The 21,457-nt window shown below is 54.5% G+C and overlaps 3 protein-coding genes across 4 annotated transcripts; 2 read left to right on the plus strand and 1 right to left on the minus strand.

The window, feature by feature from the left end:
- Positions 1-2,913: 2,913 nt before the first annotated feature.
- Positions 2,914-6,350, minus strand: C22H1orf50 (chromosome 22 C1orf50 homolog). Its single transcript, XM_040084618.2, has 4 exons — positions 6,169-6,350; positions 5,248-5,334; positions 4,099-4,230; positions 2,914-3,431 (listed from the first exon to the last, which is right to left on the minus strand). Exons 1-4 carry the CDS (start codon positions 6,313-6,315, stop codon positions 3,240-3,242), a joined length of 558 nt encoding a protein of 185 aa, XP_039940552.1. The 5' UTR covers positions 6,316-6,350; the 3' UTR covers positions 2,914-3,239.
- Positions 4,817-14,293, plus strand: P3H1 (prolyl 3-hydroxylase 1). 2 transcript variants are annotated; one of them, XM_040084617.2, is made up of 15 exons: positions 4,817-4,840; positions 7,361-7,513; positions 7,681-7,870; positions 8,348-8,479; positions 10,260-10,399; positions 11,095-11,184; positions 11,295-11,347; positions 11,706-11,827; positions 12,004-12,131; positions 12,237-12,332; positions 12,430-12,580; positions 13,048-13,165; positions 13,365-13,440; positions 13,606-13,746; positions 13,823-14,293. In XM_040084617.2, the coding sequence occupies exons 2-15, from the start codon at positions 7,361-7,363 to the stop codon at positions 13,940-13,942; spliced, it is 1,710 nt and encodes a 569-aa protein (XP_039940551.1). In that variant the 5' UTR covers positions 4,817-4,840; the 3' UTR covers positions 13,943-14,293. The 2 variants fall into 2 exon arrangements, with proteins under 2 accessions (XP_039940551.1, XP_039940550.1); XM_040084616.1 differs by lacking the exon at positions 4,817-4,840 and adding an exon at positions 6,494-6,992.
- A 1,348-nt stretch (positions 14,294-15,641) lies between these two features.
- CLDN19 (claudin 19) lies at positions 15,642-19,564 on the plus strand. The gene is made up of 5 exons (XM_040084546.1): positions 15,642-15,864; positions 16,729-16,893; positions 17,115-17,202; positions 17,620-17,766; positions 19,200-19,564. Exons 1-5 carry the CDS (start codon positions 15,642-15,644, stop codon positions 19,249-19,251), a joined length of 675 nt encoding a protein of 224 aa, XP_039940480.1. The 3' UTR covers positions 19,252-19,564.
- Positions 19,565-21,457: the final 1,893 nt, after the last annotated feature.

Raw genomic sequence — 21,457 nt, forward strand, 5'->3', positions numbered from 1 at the left:
GCCGGCTACAGCGCCCCCTGCCGGCCACGCCTCGCTGCTCGCAGGGCCGGCAGGGGGCGCGCGCGGGCACGGCCTGCTCGGCGTGAGGCAGCGCCCAAACTCCCTCGGGGTTTTGTTTGTTTGTTTATTTGTTTGTTTGTGGTTTTTTTCTCCCTGGACCTGAAGCTGAAATAAGAAAGGCCAAAGACCCATAGTTCCTCCTGCTGGGACACTTCTCCTGGCTGAGAGATGACACCCCAGAGCAGTAGGCATTTATGGCAGGTTAAGTCCTCCGCTCCCATCCTTCACCTCCACACACGGCCACTTTGAGAAGCAAAGCAAAAATCTGGCCTGAAACAGGAAACTCCAGAGTAATTCAAATTTTAAGAGCCGGAAAGAGCTGCAAGTACCAGTGGCAGCAGCCCCAAGTCACCAAACACTGGCTCTGGGGAACATCTGGAATGGGTCAAACCCTCAGAGCATGTTTGTGTTGGGCCTCTGAAATGAGCCCTGGCTCATATGCATGGCCAAAGATGGAATAAAACCCACTCCGCCCAATGTAATGATGTCAGAAGCACACCTGTGCCGCCTCCTGCAAATATTTGCCATCCCTGGGGATTTTGGAGCGAGCCATTGCCTTCCGAATATGCTCAGTGCTGCCCTGAGCATTCAAAAAAGAGCAAAGGAAGAAAAATATTTTCAAAAGACTTTTCAAGATGAGATCATTAATGGATGCCAGTGTCTCACTGTTTCTTCCAGCTGATTTTGCATGAAATCCCTGCCCTGTCAAGCACAAAGGCACCAGCTGGGTAGAGGCTGAGCTGAGTGGATGAGATCACGAACCTGGAGTCTCCCACAGGGCACCATCTCCTCGTTTTTCCAGAAACTCATCCTCGCCACAAGCATCACAGGAGGCTCCACCTCAACCTCCTGTCACCAGCTTCATCCTTGTCTGTGTTCCAGATGATGGGTTGCTTTGGCTCTAGAGCACCTTCCAGTATTTCTGATCATGCCTCAGTTCTTTGGCTTTAATCAGGTCCCAACAGTGCATAAGCAATTTTGGGGGAATGGTTCCCCCTTTCCATCAACCCACTTCCCACAGTGCCAAGAACACTGAGCATGGCCATGAGCTCACCACCTCTGTGCCCTGTCTCTTGAGACCTCCTTTGTGTTTTATACAAAGCCATAGTGGTTTTGCTTTCTCAAATCCAAGAGAAAGACCTGACAGTGCCTAGAGGAACTGCAGAACACCTGTGAGTTGTGGGGTATGGAGGGCCAGGGGTATCTGCTGGACACAAGTGACATCCCACCAAAGGCCACAGAGCTCCACAACCACCACCCCCCAATCCTCCTGTGCATGCCATGGTACAGATATAAATGATGGAAACAGATAAAACCAGGGCAGGAATCCCCAGAGTTCCCAGAGGAGCATAAATCAACACACGTGAAGACCTGGTGTTGCTGTAATTAGCACCACACAAAGCCCGTGCAGTAATTAACTTTGTCCCTTCCAAGTTAAGATTTAATAGCATGCAGTAAAATCAGACCCAAGGCGATGAAACAAGCAGAGAAAAACCCTGCCGAATTAGGCACCTGTGACTTGATAAGGAATTAATTATAGTGTGGTCTAATACTACCACTACTACTACTAAATTGCTGTTAATACACCCTTGTGCTCCAAGTGAGGAAAAGACATTGAGAAAAATGTCCCTTATTGAATCCAAGGAGCAGGTTTCTGCCAAACAAAGGCTAAGCCATGCTGGGATGTAGGTGAGCTACTGCACTGGACAGAGCTGGGAGAAGAACATCTGGGACAAAAGAAGAAAATCCTGGGCTGCTAGGGAGCTGCCCCAAACTTCCCAATCCTCTGTAACACCAGAAGGAAACAGCTTTTCCCATGAGGAACTGTCACTGCCAGCAGCCTTGAGCATCTCCCAGTGTGTGGGGATGAGGACAGAGGAGAGGCTGTGTCCTGCAAAAGGGGAATAAACTCCAGCAATGGCAAAACACAGTGACAGTGCTGGTCCCCAAGGGTCTCGTTTTTGCCGACGCCCTCACAGCCAGGCTCCACCAAGGAGCACCGACTCCATCCATAGCAGGCCCAGACCCCAGGGTCAAAATTCAGCTCCTAGAAGTGGTCTCCAAGCCTCCCATGTTGCCCGTGGAGGTGGCAGGGCCATTGTGTACATGCAATGCCTGGAGCAGCATATAACATCACCTTGTCATGTCAGTAAAGTCAGGAAGTCATGGGAGCACCTGACCAGATCCAATGCTACATGCCAGGATCCAACCTGGGCATCCTTTCTGTCAATAAATTCCAACTTTGGCTCCTCACAGAAGAGCATGCAAGTTCCTGAAGAAGCCCTGTGTGGCTGGGCAGACAGAGGAGATCTCCTCAGCAGCTCTGATCTTTACTTCTCCCTAGTTTTCCTAGGTGGAAAAAATGCTGGTGGTGTCCTACCAGCTCCACATGCCACTAAGTCCCCCTGGCAAAGCTAAAGGTATTTTTTTTCACACAGGAAGAAAACAGGGCCTTGTCTTGGTGGTACATGTGAGATCAACATTGATTTATTTTACTCTCCCCACTGCGCTGGCATAAAATCATCCAGTATCCTGTCTCTACCTGGCAGCTCATGCACTCAAATCCAAGGGGGAATGTATGAGGATGTGAAACACACATCATCTGAAGAGCGCCTGAAGCCTCCATGGCACTTCTGAGGGTGCTCTTTCCAGAAGAGAGAGCTTTAGGTCACCCCATGTTCCCAGCCCAGGGATTCAGACCAGCTAGGACAGAGACCAGAAGACTCATCACAGCAGACCCTTTGCAAAGGCTTCTGACCACTCTTCCCAGGCCACAGGGATCTCTAAATGTGTGCATTTTAATAAGGGGCAAAATCCAGCCTTGAGATCCTTACCTGACACAAGCACTCACAGTGAGATACACCAGAGCCAAGCAGAGAGGAGATATTATTTTACAGCATTATCACATCTGCCCCAAGCATTTCTGCTCTTCGCTCCAAGCACTCTTGGAACTCACACCTCCTGGTATCACCTGCCTCTTGCTACAGCTTGGCACAGGTCAATGAAGTAAATTATTAAATTACTAGAAAATCCAGTAAGACTGAATGCAGAATTAGTCTCCTTAAAGCACAAAGCAGCCAGCATTTTTGTTCCTTGGTCTCTTTCCCTGCCCTGCCTTTGGCAGCGTACAGGAACTGTATCCCCTCACTCAGGGACTCTGCTCAGGGGGTCCTGTGTGGTCACTTGTGTGACGTGGTCAGGCCCTGGAAGTTGGGCTCCGTGCACAGGGGCAGTGCTGCCTGCCGGCTCAGCAGCTTCTCCAGGACAGCTATTTCAGCATCTCGTCTCTCTATGTCCTCAAACGGAGTCCAGGACATGTCATGCTGGAGCTTATAGGCACCAAGAAATTCATGGGGAGTGGTACCCCATTCCTGGTGGAGAAAAGAGAGATCCCATCAGTGCTCAGTTTCCCTTGGAGCTGGGCTGTCCCTCAGCCCTACTACCTTCAAAGCAGTCCCAGCTACATGACCATCCCATTTCTTAAACCAAAAACAGGCTCAGCTACCCCGAGTCCAAGATCAGGTTGAGCTCCGGTACTGCTGACACAGGAAGGCTTGTGAACACAAGATCTCCCTGAGCTTTGCCCTGAAGCCTTCACCCTGTATGTAAGCAAATGGGTAGTCTGGAAGGAGGAGACCTCCAAGACCATCCCCTCAGCTGCAGGCAAACACAGTCCCTGGGCTGAAGTACCCGGAGAGACCGTCCTGCCAGGCAGCCACACCAGCCAGGGAAGGCTCAGGGCACATTGGCAGTTCTTTATTTCCAGAAAAAGAACCGCAGGTACCAAAAGACAAAATTCAGGTCCATGCCCCAAATGGTTTCTTGCCATTCTCCACCAAGAGCCAGAGAGCTCTGTAAGATGGCTCTGGCCCCAGCAAGGGCAAACTATCCCAGAGCAAGGGCAAACACCAAACCTGAGTAGGAACCAATGACTGCCCTCATCAAGCTGCTGCTTTTGCCTGAGCTCCATATGTTCCCAAGCACCAAAAATATGATTTTTTTCCCCTCCCTGCTTCTTCATGGCCTGTGACCACCCACCTTAGGAGACAGGATGGAGAAGTATCGCTGCCCACTCTCCCGCCTGTACATGTAGTAAACATTTCCTGGCTTCTTCACAAGGTTGCAGGCCACGTGGTTCAGATCAGCATCCCTGTTAGCTTCATCCAAGGCCTGCAATACACAAAAAACTTAACATCTTTGCACTTCGAATAAAATGACGACATGCAATTGCCTCTCAGCCATAGCCCAAGACACATCACTTGACCTGTGGGTCATGAGGCCTTGATCTCTCTGGCACACAGGAAGGAGACGCTTTCCAAAGAGTTTTCCCCAATTCTTCCCTGACAGTTGGACTTCAGAGAACCTCTCCACAGAGGTGGAAATACCTCTGCATCTCATCCCAGATTCACCTCTACGCTTGATGCCACCACATGTTGGGTTTATTCTTCATCTCCACCCACAGCTGCTGGACTCTGGGGCCTTCCTGCTGTGCCCAACAAAGGAAGGGGCAGGAAACAAAGGAGAATTCATCTCCCCAGCTCCACCACCTGACTGCTCCACTGCTCCAGCTCCACCAGTTAATGATCACATGATGTAATGGTCTCACTGGCAGTGGACCAGCTGCAGTGACTGGCAGATCCTTCCCCACTCTGGCTCCAGATTTCACCCCTAAGGGTGAAGGCTGGACTGATGAGCACGGCCAAGCCCTGCTGCGTGCTGCTGGGACCATCCGCTCCAGCAAATGAGCTAGGATAAACGGGAAAGCCAAGCTTATCTCAAGGTAAGAGCTCATCTCTCCCAGGGCCTCAGACTCAGCTAGGGCCACACCATCACTTCACCAGATCCTTCCAAGAGCACAGTGCACACACAAGTCACCTGTCCCAAAACCAGAGTCATCTCTCTCTGTCCTGACACCCGAGCTGTTTTGGACCACCCACCCTTGCTCCCCTATTTTAGTCAAAGTCCTTCCTGCTGTGCTCAGGATGCAGGGAAAGCACCAAAATCAACCCTCCCCCATCCCCCTTCACACTGGGCAATAAATTTCCTTATTTGCCCATCGAATCTTCTCTGCTCGGCTCCTGGCCCCAAGTCACATCAAGGCCACAGCTTTCCCCAAATGCTTAGCAGTGGCAGCAGATGCTCATCTCCCCAGGCCAGGCAATGAGCCTTCTGCCCATCCTCACTCACCTTCCGTGCCTGCTCCTGCAGGTGCCGGATCTGCTCAGCAATGACTGTCAGTTTGCTGCAGGCATTTGCTCGGACAAAGTCATCGGCCTGGGAGAGAAAATCAGCGCTGGTCAGGACAGGGAGAACCGCAGCCCTCTCGACTGTGCTGAGCCAGCTGTGGTTGAGCTCAAGGCATCAACAGAGCTGTGGGTGCAGGAGCTGTCCTGGCACCCCCCGGCAAGAGCAAGGACTAGGGAGCAGCAGGGCATACTGACAAGCTATGGGTTGGACTGGGAGGTAGTGGTATGCACAGGGAAGGGGCAGGAGAACATAGACTAAAGCTCTGGGGGACATCAGTGGAGTACGGGATGTGCTGTGAGGCACTGCGAGAATAGTATAACATACTGGAGGGCACTGGGTGAACCAGTAGGACATATCAGGAAGAACTGGGGTGGACTCAGAGGCAGGAGGGACTGGGAATCACTGAAGCAGTCAGGACATGTCAGGTGTGCTAGGATGGACTGGGAACGTGGTAGTGAGAGGCATCTGTACACACTGCCGTGAACTAAAGATAGTGGGACACACTGGGAGGCAGCAAGTCATACTGGGATGAGACTCTAGTGGGATGCTTTAGGATCCTGTCACTGTGGGGCAGCAAGGCACAGTGGGAAGCACTTAGGTGCAATAGGAGGTTCCGCAGACACCACCAGCGTGGCATCTCGGGAAGATATTGGCGGGGCACTGCGAAACACTGGGAAGGGAGATTGGGAAATGGTGGGAAACATCACAGGACACACCAGGAGGCCGCCGGGGCCACCGGAGAGCAGCGGAACGTGCTGGAAGGTACCAAGGCCGCTGCCGGCTGAGAAGGCCCCGGAGACGGCCGGGATGCAGCGGGACAGCGAGCTCCCCGCAGCCCCGCCGCTGGGACCCGGCCCTCACCTGCTGCACCTGCCGGGCCAGGGCCACTAGATCCCCGGGGTCCGTGACGCGGCCGGCGCGGCCAGCGCTGCTCTCGACCAGGGCCAGCCCGGGGCCGGGGCCGGGGCCGGGGCCGTCGTCCCCCGGCTCCGCGCCGCCCTCCGCCATGGCCAGCCACGCCCCCGCGCTTCCGCCCGGCGCGGCGGTTTCCGCTGAGGCGTCAGCACGCACGGGAGGGGTGTGGCCACGGCGGGGCTGTGCTGCCGCTGATTGGCCGGTGGGCGGGGAGAGGGGCGGAGCCAATATCGCTCCGGTTCCCGGGGCGGGCGGTGCCGCGGCTGGGCCGGCGCTCGGACATGGCGCTGCCGCCGCTGCTTCTTGTGCTGTTGCGGCTGCCGCCGTTGCTGATGGCTCTGCTGGCGCGGGCGGCCACGCCACCGGAGCCGGTCTCGGTCCCGACCCTGGCACCGAGCGATCCGCCGTTGCCCGCCCAGTCCCCGGACGAGCTGTTCGCCGCCGGTGCCGAGGCGTACTCGCGGGGGGACTGGCCCGCCGTTGTGCTGCAGATGGAGCGGGCGCTGCGGGCGCGGGCCGCCGTGCGCTCCCGCCTGGTGCGGTGCCGCCTGCGCTGCGCCAACGCCACGGCGGGGCCGGCGGAGGGGACCGAGTCCCAACCCGACCCGGTGCTCCGGGACTTGTGGTACTTTCGGGCGCTGCTTCGCCGCGCCGCCTGCCTGCGGGACTGCGGGCCCGCCGAGCCCTCCCGATACCGCCTGGGCGAGGAGCTGGACCGGGAGTTCGGCCGGCGCAGCCCCTACAACTATCTCCAGGTCGCCTATTTCAAGGTGCGGGATCGGCGGCGGCGGCGAAAGGGAAGGGAGGGGACGGGGTGTCCCGCTACGACAGGATTTGGGACGGGCGGGATGCACGGAGGATCCCGGAATCAGGCGGGAGGATAGACGGGTGGGACCAGATGAACAGGCCGCTGGCGATCCCGGTCCCGGGACGCCGGGAGGGTTCGGTGTCTGCCCCGGCGGAGTAGGGTTGCCGGCTGGCAGCCCCGGCCTTGCCCCCCCTCCCCCTTCGCGCCCCCCCCCCCACCAGTGCCACGTCGGAGCTCGCCGGAGCCGCCCCTGTCACCGCCCTCCGCCGGGATGCCCCGGGGAGTCCGGTCCGCATGGGATCTGCGCTGTCTCACCCCCGTTACACCCAGATGAACCGGCCGGCGCAGGCGGCGGCAGCCGCTCACACCTTCTTCGTGGCCAACCCCGGGCACCAGGAGATGAAGCAGAACCTGGAGTACTACCAGGCCATGGTGGGAGTCCGCGAGGATGACTTCACTGACCTGGAGGCCAGACCCCACCTGGTGAGACCCTCCCCTGCCAAAACCCCTGTCCGCTGTGGAACCCAGGGCAATCACACCACAGCTGCTGTCTCAGAGAGCTCATGAGATGCCATTGTGGTGGGGATGAGGTGATCCGTCAGGGGGAGTGGAGCATTAAGATCCCTTCATCGTTTCTCATCCCTGCACAGCGCGAGTTTCAGCTGGGCGTCCGGTTTTACACAGAGGAGCAGCCAGCCGCCGCCATCCTGCACCTGGAGAAGGCGCTGGAGGAGTATTTTGTGGCAGATGCTGAGTGCCGCGCTCTCTGCGAAGGACCGTACGACTATGAGGGCTACAACTACCTGGAGTACAACGCAGACCTTTTCCAGGCCATTACAGGTGGGAGCCATGCCTTCTGTATCCTGTCACAAGAGTTGAGTACAATTCTTGGGGGACTGGTCCACAAAGACCTGGGGTGGCAGTAGGAGGTCCCTGAAGAATGGAAACCCCATCCTGGCTTTCACTAGGGAAGGTGTGGCCAGTAAGTGCCAGGAGGTGTTTACGTGCACTTAGCACTTAGGGCTAATGCCCAGGAATCCTCCAAATTCCAGAGGAATATGGAAAACCAGAAGAGGGACCAGTCGAGGGTCACCAGGATGTGATGGGTGGCTGAGGATGGCTACTCTGTCCTGAGAGAGCACCACAACCCCACCACTGATCAACTCAGAGGTGGACAACCCCCGTCCCTGAGGGTTTTCCACTACCAAAAAGCTTGCAACAACCCCAGTATGAGCAGGAGGTTGGGCAGCCCTCGGGGTCCTGCCCACCAGCCCATGAGTGACTGTGAGCAGTGACATGGGTTTTTTTCTCTTCCAGATCACTCCATGCAGGTGCTGAGCTGCAAGCAGGGCTGTGTCACAGAGCTGGCCTCACAGCCCGGCCAGGAGAAGCCTCTGGAGGATTTCCTGCCCTCGCACTTCAACTACCTGCAGTTTGCCTACTACAACAGTAAGCAGCTCCTCACCCCCTCCTCTGTGGTTCTCAGCACTGGGCACTCAGCTCTGCATGAGCTGAAATTGTGGTTTGGGTGGGGAAAGGACCTTCAAAAATAATCTCATCAGTCCAACTGAAGATTGGTCACTCAGATCTCCCAGATCCCCTTCCAGCTCAGTCTTTAACACTCTGGGCAGTCTGTGCCAGGGCCTCACCACTCTCATCAGAGAAAATTCCCTCCTTATGGCCAACCTAATGCTGCCCTTCTTCAGTTTAAGACAATTCCCTTTGTCCTGTCACTATAAACCTTGATGAAAAGTTGTCTTCATCTCTCTCATGGCTGCTCTTGGTATGGGAAGGTCATAAGATCTCTCAGGAACCTTCTCATGTCCAGTTTCAACAAGCCATGTTCTCTCAGCTTTTCTTCACAGAGAGGCTCCAGTCCTCTCACCATTTTTGTGGCTTCCTCTGGACTCGCTCTGAGTCCACATCCTTATGCTGGGGAACCCAGAGCTGGAGGCAGCACTGCAAGTGGCATCTCACCAGAATGGAGCAGAGGGATGGAATCCTTCCCTCACTGGTTTCCCATGTTGCCAGGGATCAGCCTGGGCGAGTTTCTGAGCTGCTTGTGCACACAGACGGGTCCTGTGCAATCCACCATTATCTCCATGTCCTTCTCCACTGGGTGCTCTATTCCCATACATCTCCCTGTCTTCACTGATACTGGTGGAGAGCCTTCCACTAGGCCTTGTACTTTGTGAGGTTCATACAGACATGTTCCTCCTGCCTGAAATGTTCTCCAGGAGATTTGGCTCTCTCTGTGCCTGGCTGCAGTCACTCTCCACGTTGTTTTATCCCTGGGTTGCTTCACTTTTCAAGTGAAACAACAGCCTAGAGAAGGATTTTTTTCCTGCTTGCCAGCTGTCCACCTCTTGCCTCAAATCACAGCAGCGCACTCCCACTGCAGAAGGATTACAACCCAGGAAAATACACCTGGTTTTATTTCATTTTTTATTCACTTTAGAAAAGTATAAACTGTTTCTGTGTGAACTTCTTCAAAAAGAGGAGAAAAAATATGAAGTCCAAGAGGATGGAAATCCTCAAGAAGAGACAGCTGTGAGGGGACCTCATCAATGTTTGTCAGTATCTGCGGGGAAGTGTTGGAGGATGGAGCCAGGCTCTGCTCTGTGGTGCTGAGCAATAGGACAAGAGGCAGAAACTGATGCCTAGAAGTCCCACCTGGATATAAGGAAGTGTGCAGTGACTGAGCACTGAAGAAATTGTCCACAGACGGTGTCAGATCTCTCTCACTGGGGATATTCCAGACAATCTGGACACAATCCTGTGCCAAATGCTCTCAGAGGACCCTGCTCGAGCAGGGAGGTTGGACCAGATGACTCGCTGTGGTCCCTTCCAGCCTGACTCATTCTGTGATTGTGTGATTCTGTGAAAGGCCACATGAAAGTGGGGTAGGATGCTTCAGTTGCTGGAAGCTGCAGGTTTGCCAGTAAATGGTTGGGTCTGGCTACCTGTAAATAGGCTTTGTAATGTTTTCCAAGTCAGAAAAGTACCCAAGCTATACCAGTACCCCGATTTCTGTTGTGATGGCTTCTGGAGACAGGAGAGCACCACAGAGTTAGGATTTTGCCTTTGTGGCAGCAGTAATCCTTGCTTAAGGAGATCTGCCCTACTCATGACACCATTTGGAACACAAGGACTGACTGATCTCTCCATAGCTTTGTTCTGCCTCCTATGTCCTTGGACACGCCATTGACAGCCCCATTCCTCATTGCAGATGGGAATTATGAAAAAGCCATTGAATGTGCCAAAACCTACTTGCTCTTCTTCCCACATGACGAGGTGATGAACCAAAATTTGGCCTATTACACTGCCGTCCTGGGGGAAAACCTGGCCAGCCCCATCCAGCCACGAGAGGTGAGCAATCAGATGGGGCAAATGATTGCAGGGACATCTTCTCTTCTCACTGAGGACCTTTGCAGAAGTTGTAGGGTCTCCTCCATGCCAGCTAGTGAAGGTGGACAGGAATGGGTTGATGTAAGGTCGGACAAGCTGGAAAATAGCTGAAAAGCTGAAAAATACCACTGGCAAAATGTCTTGGGCCAAGTGAAGCTGGATGACTGGCACACATGGACCCATTCCTGAGAGAGGGGGCTGTGAGAGGCACGTGGGCAATCTTTTTAGGAGGATCTGAGCCCACCTCTCTTGCACTCTACTGAAGTGAAATTGCTTAAAAAGGAGAGGATTTGGCTTCAAAATAGCCAGATCTGGATGGCCAGGTCCTGCCTGGGATGTGATAGCCATGAATGGGAGTCTCTGCCCCACACTAGCTGGAGTAGGGAAGGGAAGCTGCTCCTAAAGAGCCTCCTGCAGAAGGAACACACGTGTGCCTCTGCTCAACCGTCATCTCCCCAGGGCTTGTCCACAGGGAAGTTCAGACAGGATGGGGAAAGTCACTTCCTTCCCAGCTGCCAGATGGAGCAGGAAATCAGGCTGTGGGTCTGGAGCAAGGACCACAGGAATGGTGCAACCCTGCACCTTCCTGCCCACACTCGGGGTCTTTCAGAACCCTCCTGCTGTACCTCATGCCATCCCTCTGCCCCTTGCCGCAGGAGATCCAGGTGTATCACCAGCAGAGTCTGATGGAGAAGGAGCTGCTCTTCTTCAGCTACGACGTCTTTGGCATCCCTTTTGTGGACCCGGTGGGTGGAGTGAGACCAGGGGGATGCAGTGGCCAGATGGAATGCAGATGAGGGGTCTGTGTCCTGGCCAGATACTTGTCCAGCTCCTGATGTTGTTCTTCTGGCTGCAGGACACATGGACACCTGAAGAGGTGATACCAAAAAGACTGCGAGAGAAACAGAAGTGAGTGCTGAGCCAAGCTCACCCAGTGGGGGTCTGACATGACAAACCCCTCTTCCTCTGTGGGCTTGGGGCCAAAGGCCATGGCACAGAGCTTCTGCCAGGGGAAGTTTTGATGCTGGGACTGGAAGGGGCTGCTGGAGGGCAGGACTTTACTTCCCATCAGCCCGTGGGATGATGGGCACATGTAGGTCACCCCACGCACCTCAGAGTGAGGGATGCATTGAGGTGACTCCCTGCAGTCTAGGTGCCAGCTTTGTTACCGGCACCTGAGACAATTTGTCCTGCCCTTGTCTTAGTGGCCCTCGTTTCTGATGTGGGGACGGTGGGGTGGTGGTGCTGATGGCTGCTGCATGCCCAGGGTGGAGCGGGAGACAGCAGCACGCATCTCTGAGGAGATCGGCAACCTCATGAAGGAGATCGAGACACTGGTGGAGGAGAAGGCCAAAGAGTCTGCCGACATGAGCAAGTTCATCCGAGAAGGTGGAAAAGGCCAGGAGGGGAGGTGGGATGGGGACCTTTGTGACCCCTGCTGCCAGCTCACAATCCCTCCACACAGGGGTGGCAGCAGGGGCAGTTGGTGGGACCACAGCTTCCCCCAGCCACCCCAGAGTTGGTGGCATCTATCCCCACATCCACCAATCCTATTGATGCCACAGGTGGCCCTCTGGTGTATGAAGGAGCCACTGTCACCATGAACTCCAAGGCCCTGAATGGCTCCCAGCGTGTTGTGGTGGACGGAGTCCTCTCTGCTGAGGAGTGCCGAGCGCTGCAGAGACTCACTAACGTGAGTGCAAGGATGGGTGGAGCAGGCAGGGATGGGTAGAGGATGCCAAGGGGTCCCATCCTGCAGCTCAGACATCAGGCCAGTAACACCAGTTGGGTTTTGCAGGCGGCTGCCTCAGCTGGAGATGGCTATCGGGGGAAGACCTCTCCTCACACTCCCAGCGAGACCTTCTATGGCGTGACTGTCCTCAAGGCCCTCAAGGTTGGGATGGGTGTGGGGACAAGGGAGGGTAGTTTTGGGGCAGGTGGTAGCTCATGCCCAGCTGGGACTGAGCCCCTGTCCTGTCTGTCCTCCACAGCTGGGCCAGGAGGGCAAGGTGCCCCTGCACAGTGCCTACTTGTACTACAATGTGACAGAGAAGGTGCGGCACATGATGGAGTCCTACTTCCGCCTGGAGGTCCCACTCCACTTCTCCTACTCCCACCTGGTGTGCCGCACAGCCATCGATGGTGAGCGTGGCCCAGAGGAGCAAGTCTTGTCCTGTCTGGGTCTCCTCTAACAGCTGGAGTGGTCTGGTCTTGGACCTTCCTTTGGAGACTTCCTTGCTGCTCCCTAACCCACTCCTCTTCCCAGGAGGGTGTAGGAAGCTTTTCCCTAAGCTCAGTTTGGGAAGATGAGCAGCAGCTCTGCTGGTTGCCTCTAACAGGACAGATGGCTTCATGCCGTACAGGATTTCATCCCCCAGAGGCATTTTGGGATGGGTGCAGAGAGAGGCTGTGCGTGGAGGGCCATGGAAATGCCACGGGACAAGTCAACAGTGTTTTATGCCACCCAAATGGCCTTGCACGATCCACACTCCAGCAAGTGGAAGGCTTTAGGCTACATGTGACTTTCTTGTCATCTCCAAGTACAGGATACTTGGGGATAGACACTGTTCTTGCACAGAGGGGTCCTTACATGCCCTGTTCTATCCTAGAGAAGCAAGAAGGTCGGAGTGACAACAGCCACGAGGTGCATGTGGACAACTGCATTCTCAATGCAGAGGCACGGGTGTGTGTGAAGGAACCCCCAGCCTACACTTTCCGGGATTACAGGTACAGGTGGTGGCTGTCAGCTGCAGCTTCCCCACCTAAGGGTACCATGATTTGGTGGCACCTGGGTTGGGAGGACACTGAACCTGGGCTCTCCTGCCTCTGGCTCTTGCCGTAGTGTTGGGGAGCTCTGGACTCACCTGCTTGCTGGAGCTCTGGTGATGGTTGCTTGTCACCTCCACTTGTCCCCTCCTCCCTTTAGTGCAATCCTCTACCTCAATGGAGACTTTGAAGGAGGAGCTTTCTACTTCACCGAGCTGGATGCCAAGACTGAGACCGTGAGTACCTCAGCTCCGAGGATCCATGTGCAGCACCAAATCCGGCTCCTGCCTGTTGGCTCTGTCCCCTGGGAACATCCCCTGAGCCACTGCAGAAGATGAACATGGGTTGAGGGGAACCAACTTGCCCCTGATGGGGGTCTCCCGGTCTCCCACCCTTGACAGGCGGAGGTCCAGCCACAGTGTGGCCGTGCCGTGGGGTTTTCCTCCGGCTCAGAGAACCCCCATGGGGTGAAGGCTGTGACCAAGGGTCAGCGCTGCGCCATTGCCCTCTGGTTCACCCTGGACCCTCGGCACAGTGAGCGGGTAAGCTCCCTCCCGGCAGCGTGCAGGTTTTTGGGTTGGACAGTGGCTGTGCTCACCACCATGGGTCTGCCCACAGGAGCGTGTGCAGGCAGATGACCTGGTGAAGATGCTTTTTGGCATGGAAGAGGGGGATATGGAGCCAGAGCCGGAGAAGGAATCACCAGCTGCCGTTATGGTGGGGAAGGATGAGCTGTAACATCCTACGGAGACCAGGACATCTCTGCTGGAACTAGTCCATGTCAGCATTGTGGCTTCGGGCTGCACGGTCATAAGGGTGATGTATGGGATCCCCTCTGCCCCAACCCAGTTGGAATGGGGCTTTGGGGAATGCCGTGTGCTGCCCCTGCAGCATCCAGCATCCCCCTGTGGAGCTGACCTGGGGTGTGTGATGGAGGCTCAGGGGTGGGTGACACGGGGACAAGGGAGGGATGCCACGTTAGGGGTGGGGCCCTGGTGCCAATGAGTGCAGATGTGTGCCTTTCCTGAACTTGCAGCTATTTAAGTGCCTTCTGCAGAAAATGGGTGAATAAAGGTATTTTTTTTCTAAGCTGTCGCTTTCTGAGTGGGGACTGAAGGCTGGTAGCACCGTTTGTCTGCTGTCAGTGTTGGGGTGCAGCCTTCCCTCCTGGGAAACATTTACCCAAGGGTATTGTAGCCCTGCAGCCTCACAAAGGTGTTTGGGAGGAAAAGGTGCCCCAGGGGCAGTAGGAGCAATGCAATCTCCAGCTGAGCGTCCTCTAGACCCTGCTCCCGTAGCGTGGGAAGGAACCCACCATTCCAGGGAGGAGGGAACCGTCCTTGTACAAGAAGGACATTGAGCACCCTGACACCCCCGGACAGGGCACTGAATTGTTCCCGCAGATGTCTGGCCATTAGCATAACCATCCCGGGAATGTGGGCAAATAAATCCTGCCCCATGTGCAGCCACCCAGCACCCCCATCCCACGTAGAGGGCCGTTCAACATGGGGGTGGGCAAGGGGGGTCTGGAGGATGATTTCTCCAGGATGAACATATGGTGCCAGTGGAGGCTGCCCACCATGCCAGCACCCACCCCCAGCTGCCTGGGCGCGTGAGCAGACTGCTGATGAGGCCGTGGAGGTTAACGATTGCCAGGTCCTGGGGCTGCAATGGGCTTGGTGTCACCAGGGCGGTGACACGTGTTCCCCGCACCCCCAGGCGTACGCCACTGACAATGGCTTCTCTTGTTGGTGCCATGGTGGGGCATGGTGTGCCTGAATTCCCTCACTGAATGAACCACGTCCCTGCTTGCTCCCCGTTGAATTCCTGGGGTGACCCCTGGGGCCTCTGCGGGGCTCCCAGCCCACGCCAGCGGCTCAAGGATGGTGACTTCCCACACAACCCCGTCCCCTCCACCTGTTGGGGAGCCCCATCTTCCCACATCCCTCCACTGTCGTTTGAGGGGTTCCCATCTCCCTCAAGACACAAATCTCTCTTGTAGGACCCAAATACCTTTCATACCCCAAATCTTTCCCCTAAGACCACATTCTTCCCTCTAGGGTTCAAATCTCTAGCCTCCAACCCCAAATCACTCTCCTCAGACTCAAACCTCTCCCCCTCAGACCTAATGCTCCTCCCTGGGCCTCCGTGTCCCCACTCCAGGCCCCTAATTCCCGCTTCCCAATACTCAATTCCCCTAAACTCCAGCTCACCCACCCCTTTGTCCCCAACTCTCCCCACTCGAGACTCGAACCCTCCCGTGACCTAATTCTCCCCGCGCAAGACCCATCTCTCTCCCTTCACCTCAAATCCTCCCCGGACATTCCCAGCCCCACCCCGCTTCCCCCTCAGCGCTCCCCCTCCGGCCTTTCCCTCCTCCCACGGCGCTCTCCCTCAGGCGGGGCGGGCCCGGGCGCGGCGCGGAGCGGCGGCGGCGATGGGCGGCGGGGCTCGGGAGCTGGCCGGGTACCTGGCGGCTCTGGCCGGCTGGATGGCGGCGCTGGCGGCCGCCGTGCTGCCGCACTGGAGGCAGAGCTCGTACGCCGGGGACGCCATCATCACGGCCGTGGGGCTCCACGAGGGGCTGTGGATGAGCTGCGCCGCGCAGAGCACAGGGCAGGTCCAGTGCCGCCTGCACGACTCGCTGCTGTCCCTCGAAGGTGGGTACGGGGGGCACGGAAGGATGAGCGCCGCTTCCTTTCCTGGGTGCAGTCCCCCCTCCCTGTCTCTGCCTTGGGTCTGAGCTGCCCTTGCCCCCTCTGAGCTCTGCTGTTTGACCCTCCCTCATATGGCTCTGAGCCCCTCTCTGTGTTTGAACCCACCTATGAGGGTTTGAACACGTCCCCAACAGGTCTATACCCTCTTCACGTCTGGATGCCCCCCTCCCCTGTGGATCTGAGCTTCCCTGACCCCTCCTGGAGCCTGAGTCACCTTCAGGTCCAAGTCCTTCTTGCCACCATCCCTACTGTAGGTCTGTCCCACCTCAGAACGGTCTGAGGCCACTCATCCACTGAGCTGAGCCTCGATGTGTGTCCAAGCTTCCCTCTCCATCTGTGAATCTTGGGCTCCAACCTCCTCATCCCAGAACTGAGCCTCTCTTGGCCCTGGGGGTTTGATCCCCTTGGTGTCACTGGGACACTCCTGGACCCAGCTGCAGTGTGGGCATCGCATTTAGATACCAACAGTGCCCCATGGGGACATCAAAAACATCCATGACTGTGCATCACCCTTTTGGCATTTGGTGACTGTGGTGCTGCTCCAGGAAAGGTGTTGCCTAGCCCAACCCAGTCATGACCAAGATGAGGGTGGCAGGGAAGGAAAGTCAGGTTGGGCACTGGGAGCACTGCCCTGGGCTGAGCTCTCTCCATATCTGCCAGGTGGGACGGATATGACGTGGGAGCTACACAGCAAGGACAGGGTTAAGGACAGGTCCATCACCAGCATGGAACTTGGTGACCTCGTTTCCAGTGCCTGGCTGTGGCCAAAGGCACCTGCTGGGAGCAGCTTTTCTTCCCTCCTTGCAGTTCACATCCAGACATGCCGGGCTCTCATGGTCATTTCTCTCCTCCTGGGCTTCTTTGGCATCATCGTGAGCGTGGTGGGCATGAAGTGCACTAAAGTTGGGGAGGAGGATCCTGTCACCAAGAGCCGCATAGCTGTTGCTGGAGGTGTCTTCTTCGTTCTCTCTGGTAAGGCAGCTCTAGCCTTCGTACATCACTGGTGCAGGGATCCTCAAACACCTTTCAACGCTGATAGAGGAAGGGGAGCAGTTTGGTGAGGGCTGGATGCCACTGACAGTCTGTGTTTGATGTCTAGTGGAACAGCTAGACAACCCTCTCACTGCAGGGGCTTTGGACTAGGTGATCTTTAAAGATCAGAGCATTCTGTGATGCCATGGTTCTGTGCCCAGGTCTGTGCACGCTGGCTGCCGTGTCGTTGTATGCAACACAGGTGACCTATGAGTTCTTCAGAGAGAGCACCATCCCCATCAACGCTAGGTAAGAGCCTGGCTCAGGGGGTGCCCTTCTGAGTCTTGTCCCTACACTTCCCACTGGACCTTCCCTTGCTGGTTTTGTTGGGGCACAGCAGCGTTCTGAGCCCATTTCCCCACGGGTGGGACCTCTGCCAGCCCTCGCTGCCACCTTGCAGAAGATGTCCCTGATGCTAAAGCTTTAGTTGTTACCAGCTGGGGCAGGGTAGTGGTGGACATGTGGAATTTCAGCCCAGGGGAGGATCAAAAGATGGGGACACGTGGGAGCTGGATACAGCCAACAAGAAAGACGGGGATAGAGAGGGAAGAACCAAAATCTGCCTTGGCATCATCCGTCACCTCATCAGGGCTTCCAGCATCCTACTGCCCATCTCAGTTTGCACCTCTGCCTCTCCCTGATGATCTCTTGCCCCTTTCACCACAGGTACGAATTTGGCTCTGCTCTCTTCGTGGGCTGGGGGGCCGCCAGCCTCTCCATGCTGGGGGGGTCCCTCCTGTGCTGCTCCTGGCCTGCCAAGGAGCGCCGAGGACAGCAGTACCTTCGGCAGCCACAGCTCTCCACGGCCAGGGAGTATGTCTGAGCCCTGACCCTGCCCTCCTGCTGCCCAGTGCCTCCCTCCCCTCCCAAAAACAGGCAAGACCCTGGTGCTCCTGCCCTGCCTGGACCCTGAATGCCCCGTGAGAACTTCCTCCTCCTCATCTTCCAGGTTTCAGCACCATTTTCAGTGCGGAAATAGAGTTTTTTATGTGTGACACCTCCCATATCCATCATTGCCATGTTCTCCTCAGCTGGGCGGGGTGGCACCCCCAGCCCAGCCCCGCACTGTGGCCAGGCCACATCTGTCCGTCCGTCCGTCTGTCTGTCACAGGGATGCTGTGGGGGCCACGCAGGGAGGCTGGTGCTGGTGCCACAGGGGCACAGAGCCAATCCCACGGGGGTGTGCTGCACAGAAGCGCTTTGTGCCCTGGCCACCCCTCTCCCACATCCTGTTTCCAGGAGCAAGCGGGGAGGAAAGCCAGTGCTTGGTTTTCCTGGGATGAGGTTTTCATTTCTAACAGCACCAGCCCGGGGTTCGAACATCCCTACAACCCCGCTTTTGGCAGAGGGATGCTTTCGGGGTGCAGCATCCCCCTGCTTCATTGCTACCGAAAAGCAACACTTTTAACATTATTATTAATTATTATTGATTCCTGCCTGGAGGCCAGTTGCTCCAGCTGAGCTCTGCCAGCCCAAACCTGCCTTGGGTTCGTTCCCGCCCAGGACCAGGCTGTGCCTTATTAAACAAGAATAAATGAGTTTGGGCAAATTAAAGCAGCAAAAAGGGGCTCTGAACACAAAGGATTTGTTTTTAGTTTTGGTGCCCAACACAACTATTTTGAGTGGCAGATGGACAGAGCCCTGAATTTTGGTGCCTCCCTGCTGGGTCCAAATCCCTCTTCCCCGCCGGGATCCCCTGGAGCAGACAGTGAAGGTTCCAAACACAACCTGCTAATTGCCTCCACCTCTTTGTACCTCTATTCTACTGCTACTAATTGTTTTGCAACTGCCAAAGCTCCAGTTTCTGTAAATCCTCCAAACTCCCTGTACTCCATCCCTCCAGCCCTGCTGCAGGTGTTGCCCCAGCCAACCCACAGGGAAGGACAATGGAAATTATCCAAACAGCTCCATTATCTATTTATTATTATTATTTCATTTTAAAACCCAAATATGAAGAGAAAGCTGATTTTTAAAATTTTGCTTTGCCCTATTCTATTTTATTTTGCTTTATTTTACTTTATTTTCTATTTCTCTCTTTTATTTTGCTCTGGTTTATTTTACTATGTTTTTCTCCATTTTATTTTCTTTCCCTCCTTTTTATTTCCTTTCCCTCTATTTGATGTTATGCCCATCCTGGGTCTGGGTCCCTGGCTGTGCTGGAGGAGAAACAATGCTATTTTTTCCCAGGGGGGTGATTTCTCTCTTTCTCCCTGGCATTAACAGCCTTTTTCTCTTTTAAATTGCAGCCCCCCCGTAAAACTGTGTCCTGCACCCCTCAGGGGAGAGCAGTGCTTGTAGGCTGGCATCACCCATCAGGTGCTGCACCCAGATTTTGGGGTTCCCCTCGAAAAACACCAACCAAAAGCCACTGCAGCGAGGATTGAAAATGAACCTTGTGCCTTAAAACAAACAAACAAACCTAAAAAGGCCTTTTTATATTTCAGTATAAAGATGGGGTTTTTTTTCTATTAATATGAATTCCATTAACTTTTCCATGGGACGGGTGGGGATTTTTTTAAATGCCTTTTTTCTTTTTTTCTTTTTTGTTTTTTTTTCTTTTTGTACTAAAAATTGTGACTCGGTGGTATTAAAATATTTTCAATCACGGGCATCTCTCTGGAACTGTCTCTTTGATCTCCCCTCACTCACTCCCCATCTGGACCAGTCCCCTCCAGTGGCTCCAGTGCTGCTTCAGAGCCACTTCTGCAGGAGCCTCTCCCCCATCCTCAGTGGTTCTTGCCCTCCTGGCTAAATAAGTTGCATCTTTTGCCACGTGTTGCTCTCAGAGGTGGGGATGTGGCTTTACAAATTTCCCAATTTCAGGTTAAATCCTTGGGAATCCAGCTTGGCCCCTCCACAAGTCTCTTCCCAAGGCTGAAATGCCACCAGCATCTTCCACTCATGGACCCTCACAGCTGAAGTCTCCCTGTTTTATCTTATTTCCCATGAATTCAGAGCTGACTTGTGCCTAATTGGGTATTTGCTAATTTAAGCTGATTTTTACTCCCCTGTGCAGGGACGTGACACCTGCTGTGCATGTTTTTCTTCAGAAATCACGTTTTCCATCCAGGTTTTTGCCTGGCTGCTGTATCACCTTAGCATCCTCATCCTGCCCCCTGCACCTGGTCCAGAACTACATCCCATCCCACCTCAAAGCCAGGGATTTGCTGTCCTTGGTGGCTGCTGTGACATCTCTGAGAGTCACCTGAGGGCTCCCTGGGGATGGACACCCAGGCTGGAAGCACATCAAAGAGGGGGATCTGCCTTTGTTCACACCACAGGCAGGCTAAAACAGCATTTCCTCCCTCCAACACAAATCTTTTGGTCATTAAACCAGTTTAATGAGCAGTAGTGAAGTTTTGGGTCACACCTCTTGCTTTCAGCCAAACCTCTGGGAAATAATAGTCATTTTTATATAGGCAGAAATTAGGGAAAAGGGAGAATGACCCCCACACAAATGCATGTAGAAGGGCTTTTCTCTCACCTCTGAGACATGGCTGTTTGGATTTGGTGGTGTTTTTAATAATTCTCGTTCACTGTCCTGCCCCTACAGCATCCACCAAGTCCTCTCTAGTTCTCTGAGATGATCCCATCCAAGAAAACATCTTTTGTTTTTCACCTTCTAGCCACAGAAGGTTTTTTAGTACAATATTTGCTAAAGTTCAGGGTTTGGGTGTTGTCAGCACTTTTTTAACACATGGTTTTGACAAACCTCATGGTACCCAAGATCTGATTTTCACTGTCATCAGCCTGGGAAAGGAGCTTAATCATTTGACTACTGCTAGTTCTGCTCCTCTACCTTCCTCTTTTCATTCCCAAAAAGGTTTCAGTTGAGGATTGGCAAGGCAGATTAGTTTGATCTATCATAAACTGAATGTTTAGATGAGCAGAAGATATAAATACACCTGTTTTATAGGTGCCAAGACCATGGAGGTACAGTTTTGTATCACCTGGGGTCACACAGCATTTCACGTGTCACAGATGTCCAAGAACCATAAATTCCTGAGCTTTAAAGGTTGGAAAATGAAGGTTCACAAACCCTTCTGAACATTTTTGGCCCTAATTCATCGCTACATGCCAAAGCATTAGACCTGCCATGTGCCAGAATTCTGGGAAAATAGGATAACTCAAAGCCCCAGGAATCACACATCAGGCATCTGGGCATCTCTGCAGGGCTGAAGGATTTGCCAGGATTGGTGTTTTGCCAAAATGCCCACAGCAAAATGCTGCAGAGGATTATCTAGAGGGAAAAAAAAACCCAAAAAAACAACCCAAAACAAAAACCACAACAAAAAACCAAACCCACCCTAAAAACCCAAGTGCACCTCAACTGTGACCCACAAAATGGAAATATGAGTGTTTTCCATGGATCTGAGAGACGAGGGTGAGCAGTGGCAGAGCCATGAGGCAGAGCTGAGCCCAGGGATGCTCAGAGGATGCTGTAACACAGATCCTGTGTAATCCCAAAACCAGCAGGGGATTAGAGAACAAACCTGAAGTTTTT

The sequence above is a fragment of the Hirundo rustica genome, chromosome 22 (genome assembly GCF_015227805.2).
Source record: "Hirundo rustica isolate bHirRus1 chromosome 22, bHirRus1.pri.v3, whole genome shotgun sequence".
Lineage (NCBI taxonomy): Eukaryota > Metazoa > Chordata > Aves > Passeriformes > Hirundinidae > Hirundo > Hirundo rustica.

Excerpts from the sequence above, each read along its gene's own strand:
- C22H1orf50 (XM_040084618.2), bottom strand. The coding sequence starts at position 6,315 with ATGGCGGAGGGCGGCGCGGAGCCGGGGGACGACGGCCCCGGCCCCGGC. Across the intron at positions 5,335-6,168 it reads TGGCCCGGCAGGTGCAGCAG|GCCGATGACTTTGTCCGAGC; the intron begins GTGAGGGCCGGG and ends TTTCTCTCCCAG. Across the intron at positions 4,231-5,247 it reads TGCAGGAGCAGGCACGGAAG|GCCTTGGATGAAGCTAACAG; the intron begins GTGAGTGAGGAT and ends TGTGTATTGCAG.
- P3H1 (XM_040084616.1), top strand. The coding sequence starts at position 6,504 with ATGGCGCTGCCGCCGCTGCTTCTTGTGCTGTTGCGGCTGCCGCCGTTG. Across the intron at positions 12,132-12,236 it reads CGCTGCAGAGACTCACTAAC|GCGGCTGCCTCAGCTGGAGA; the intron begins GTGAGTGCAAGG and ends TGGGTTTTGCAG. Across the intron at positions 12,333-12,429 it reads CTGTCCTCAAGGCCCTCAAG|CTGGGCCAGGAGGGCAAGGT; the intron begins GTTGGGATGGGT and ends TGTCCTCCACAG.
- CLDN19 (XM_040084546.1), top strand. The coding sequence starts at position 15,642 with ATGGGCGGCGGGGCTCGGGAGCTGGCCGGGTACCTGGCGGCTCTGGCC. Across the intron at positions 15,865-16,728 it reads CTCGCTGCTGTCCCTCGAAG|TTCACATCCAGACATGCCGG; the intron begins GTGGGTACGGGG and ends CCCTCCTTGCAG. Across the intron at positions 17,203-17,619 it reads ACCATCCCCATCAACGCTAG|GTACGAATTTGGCTCTGCTC; the intron begins GTAAGAGCCTGG and ends CTTTCACCACAG.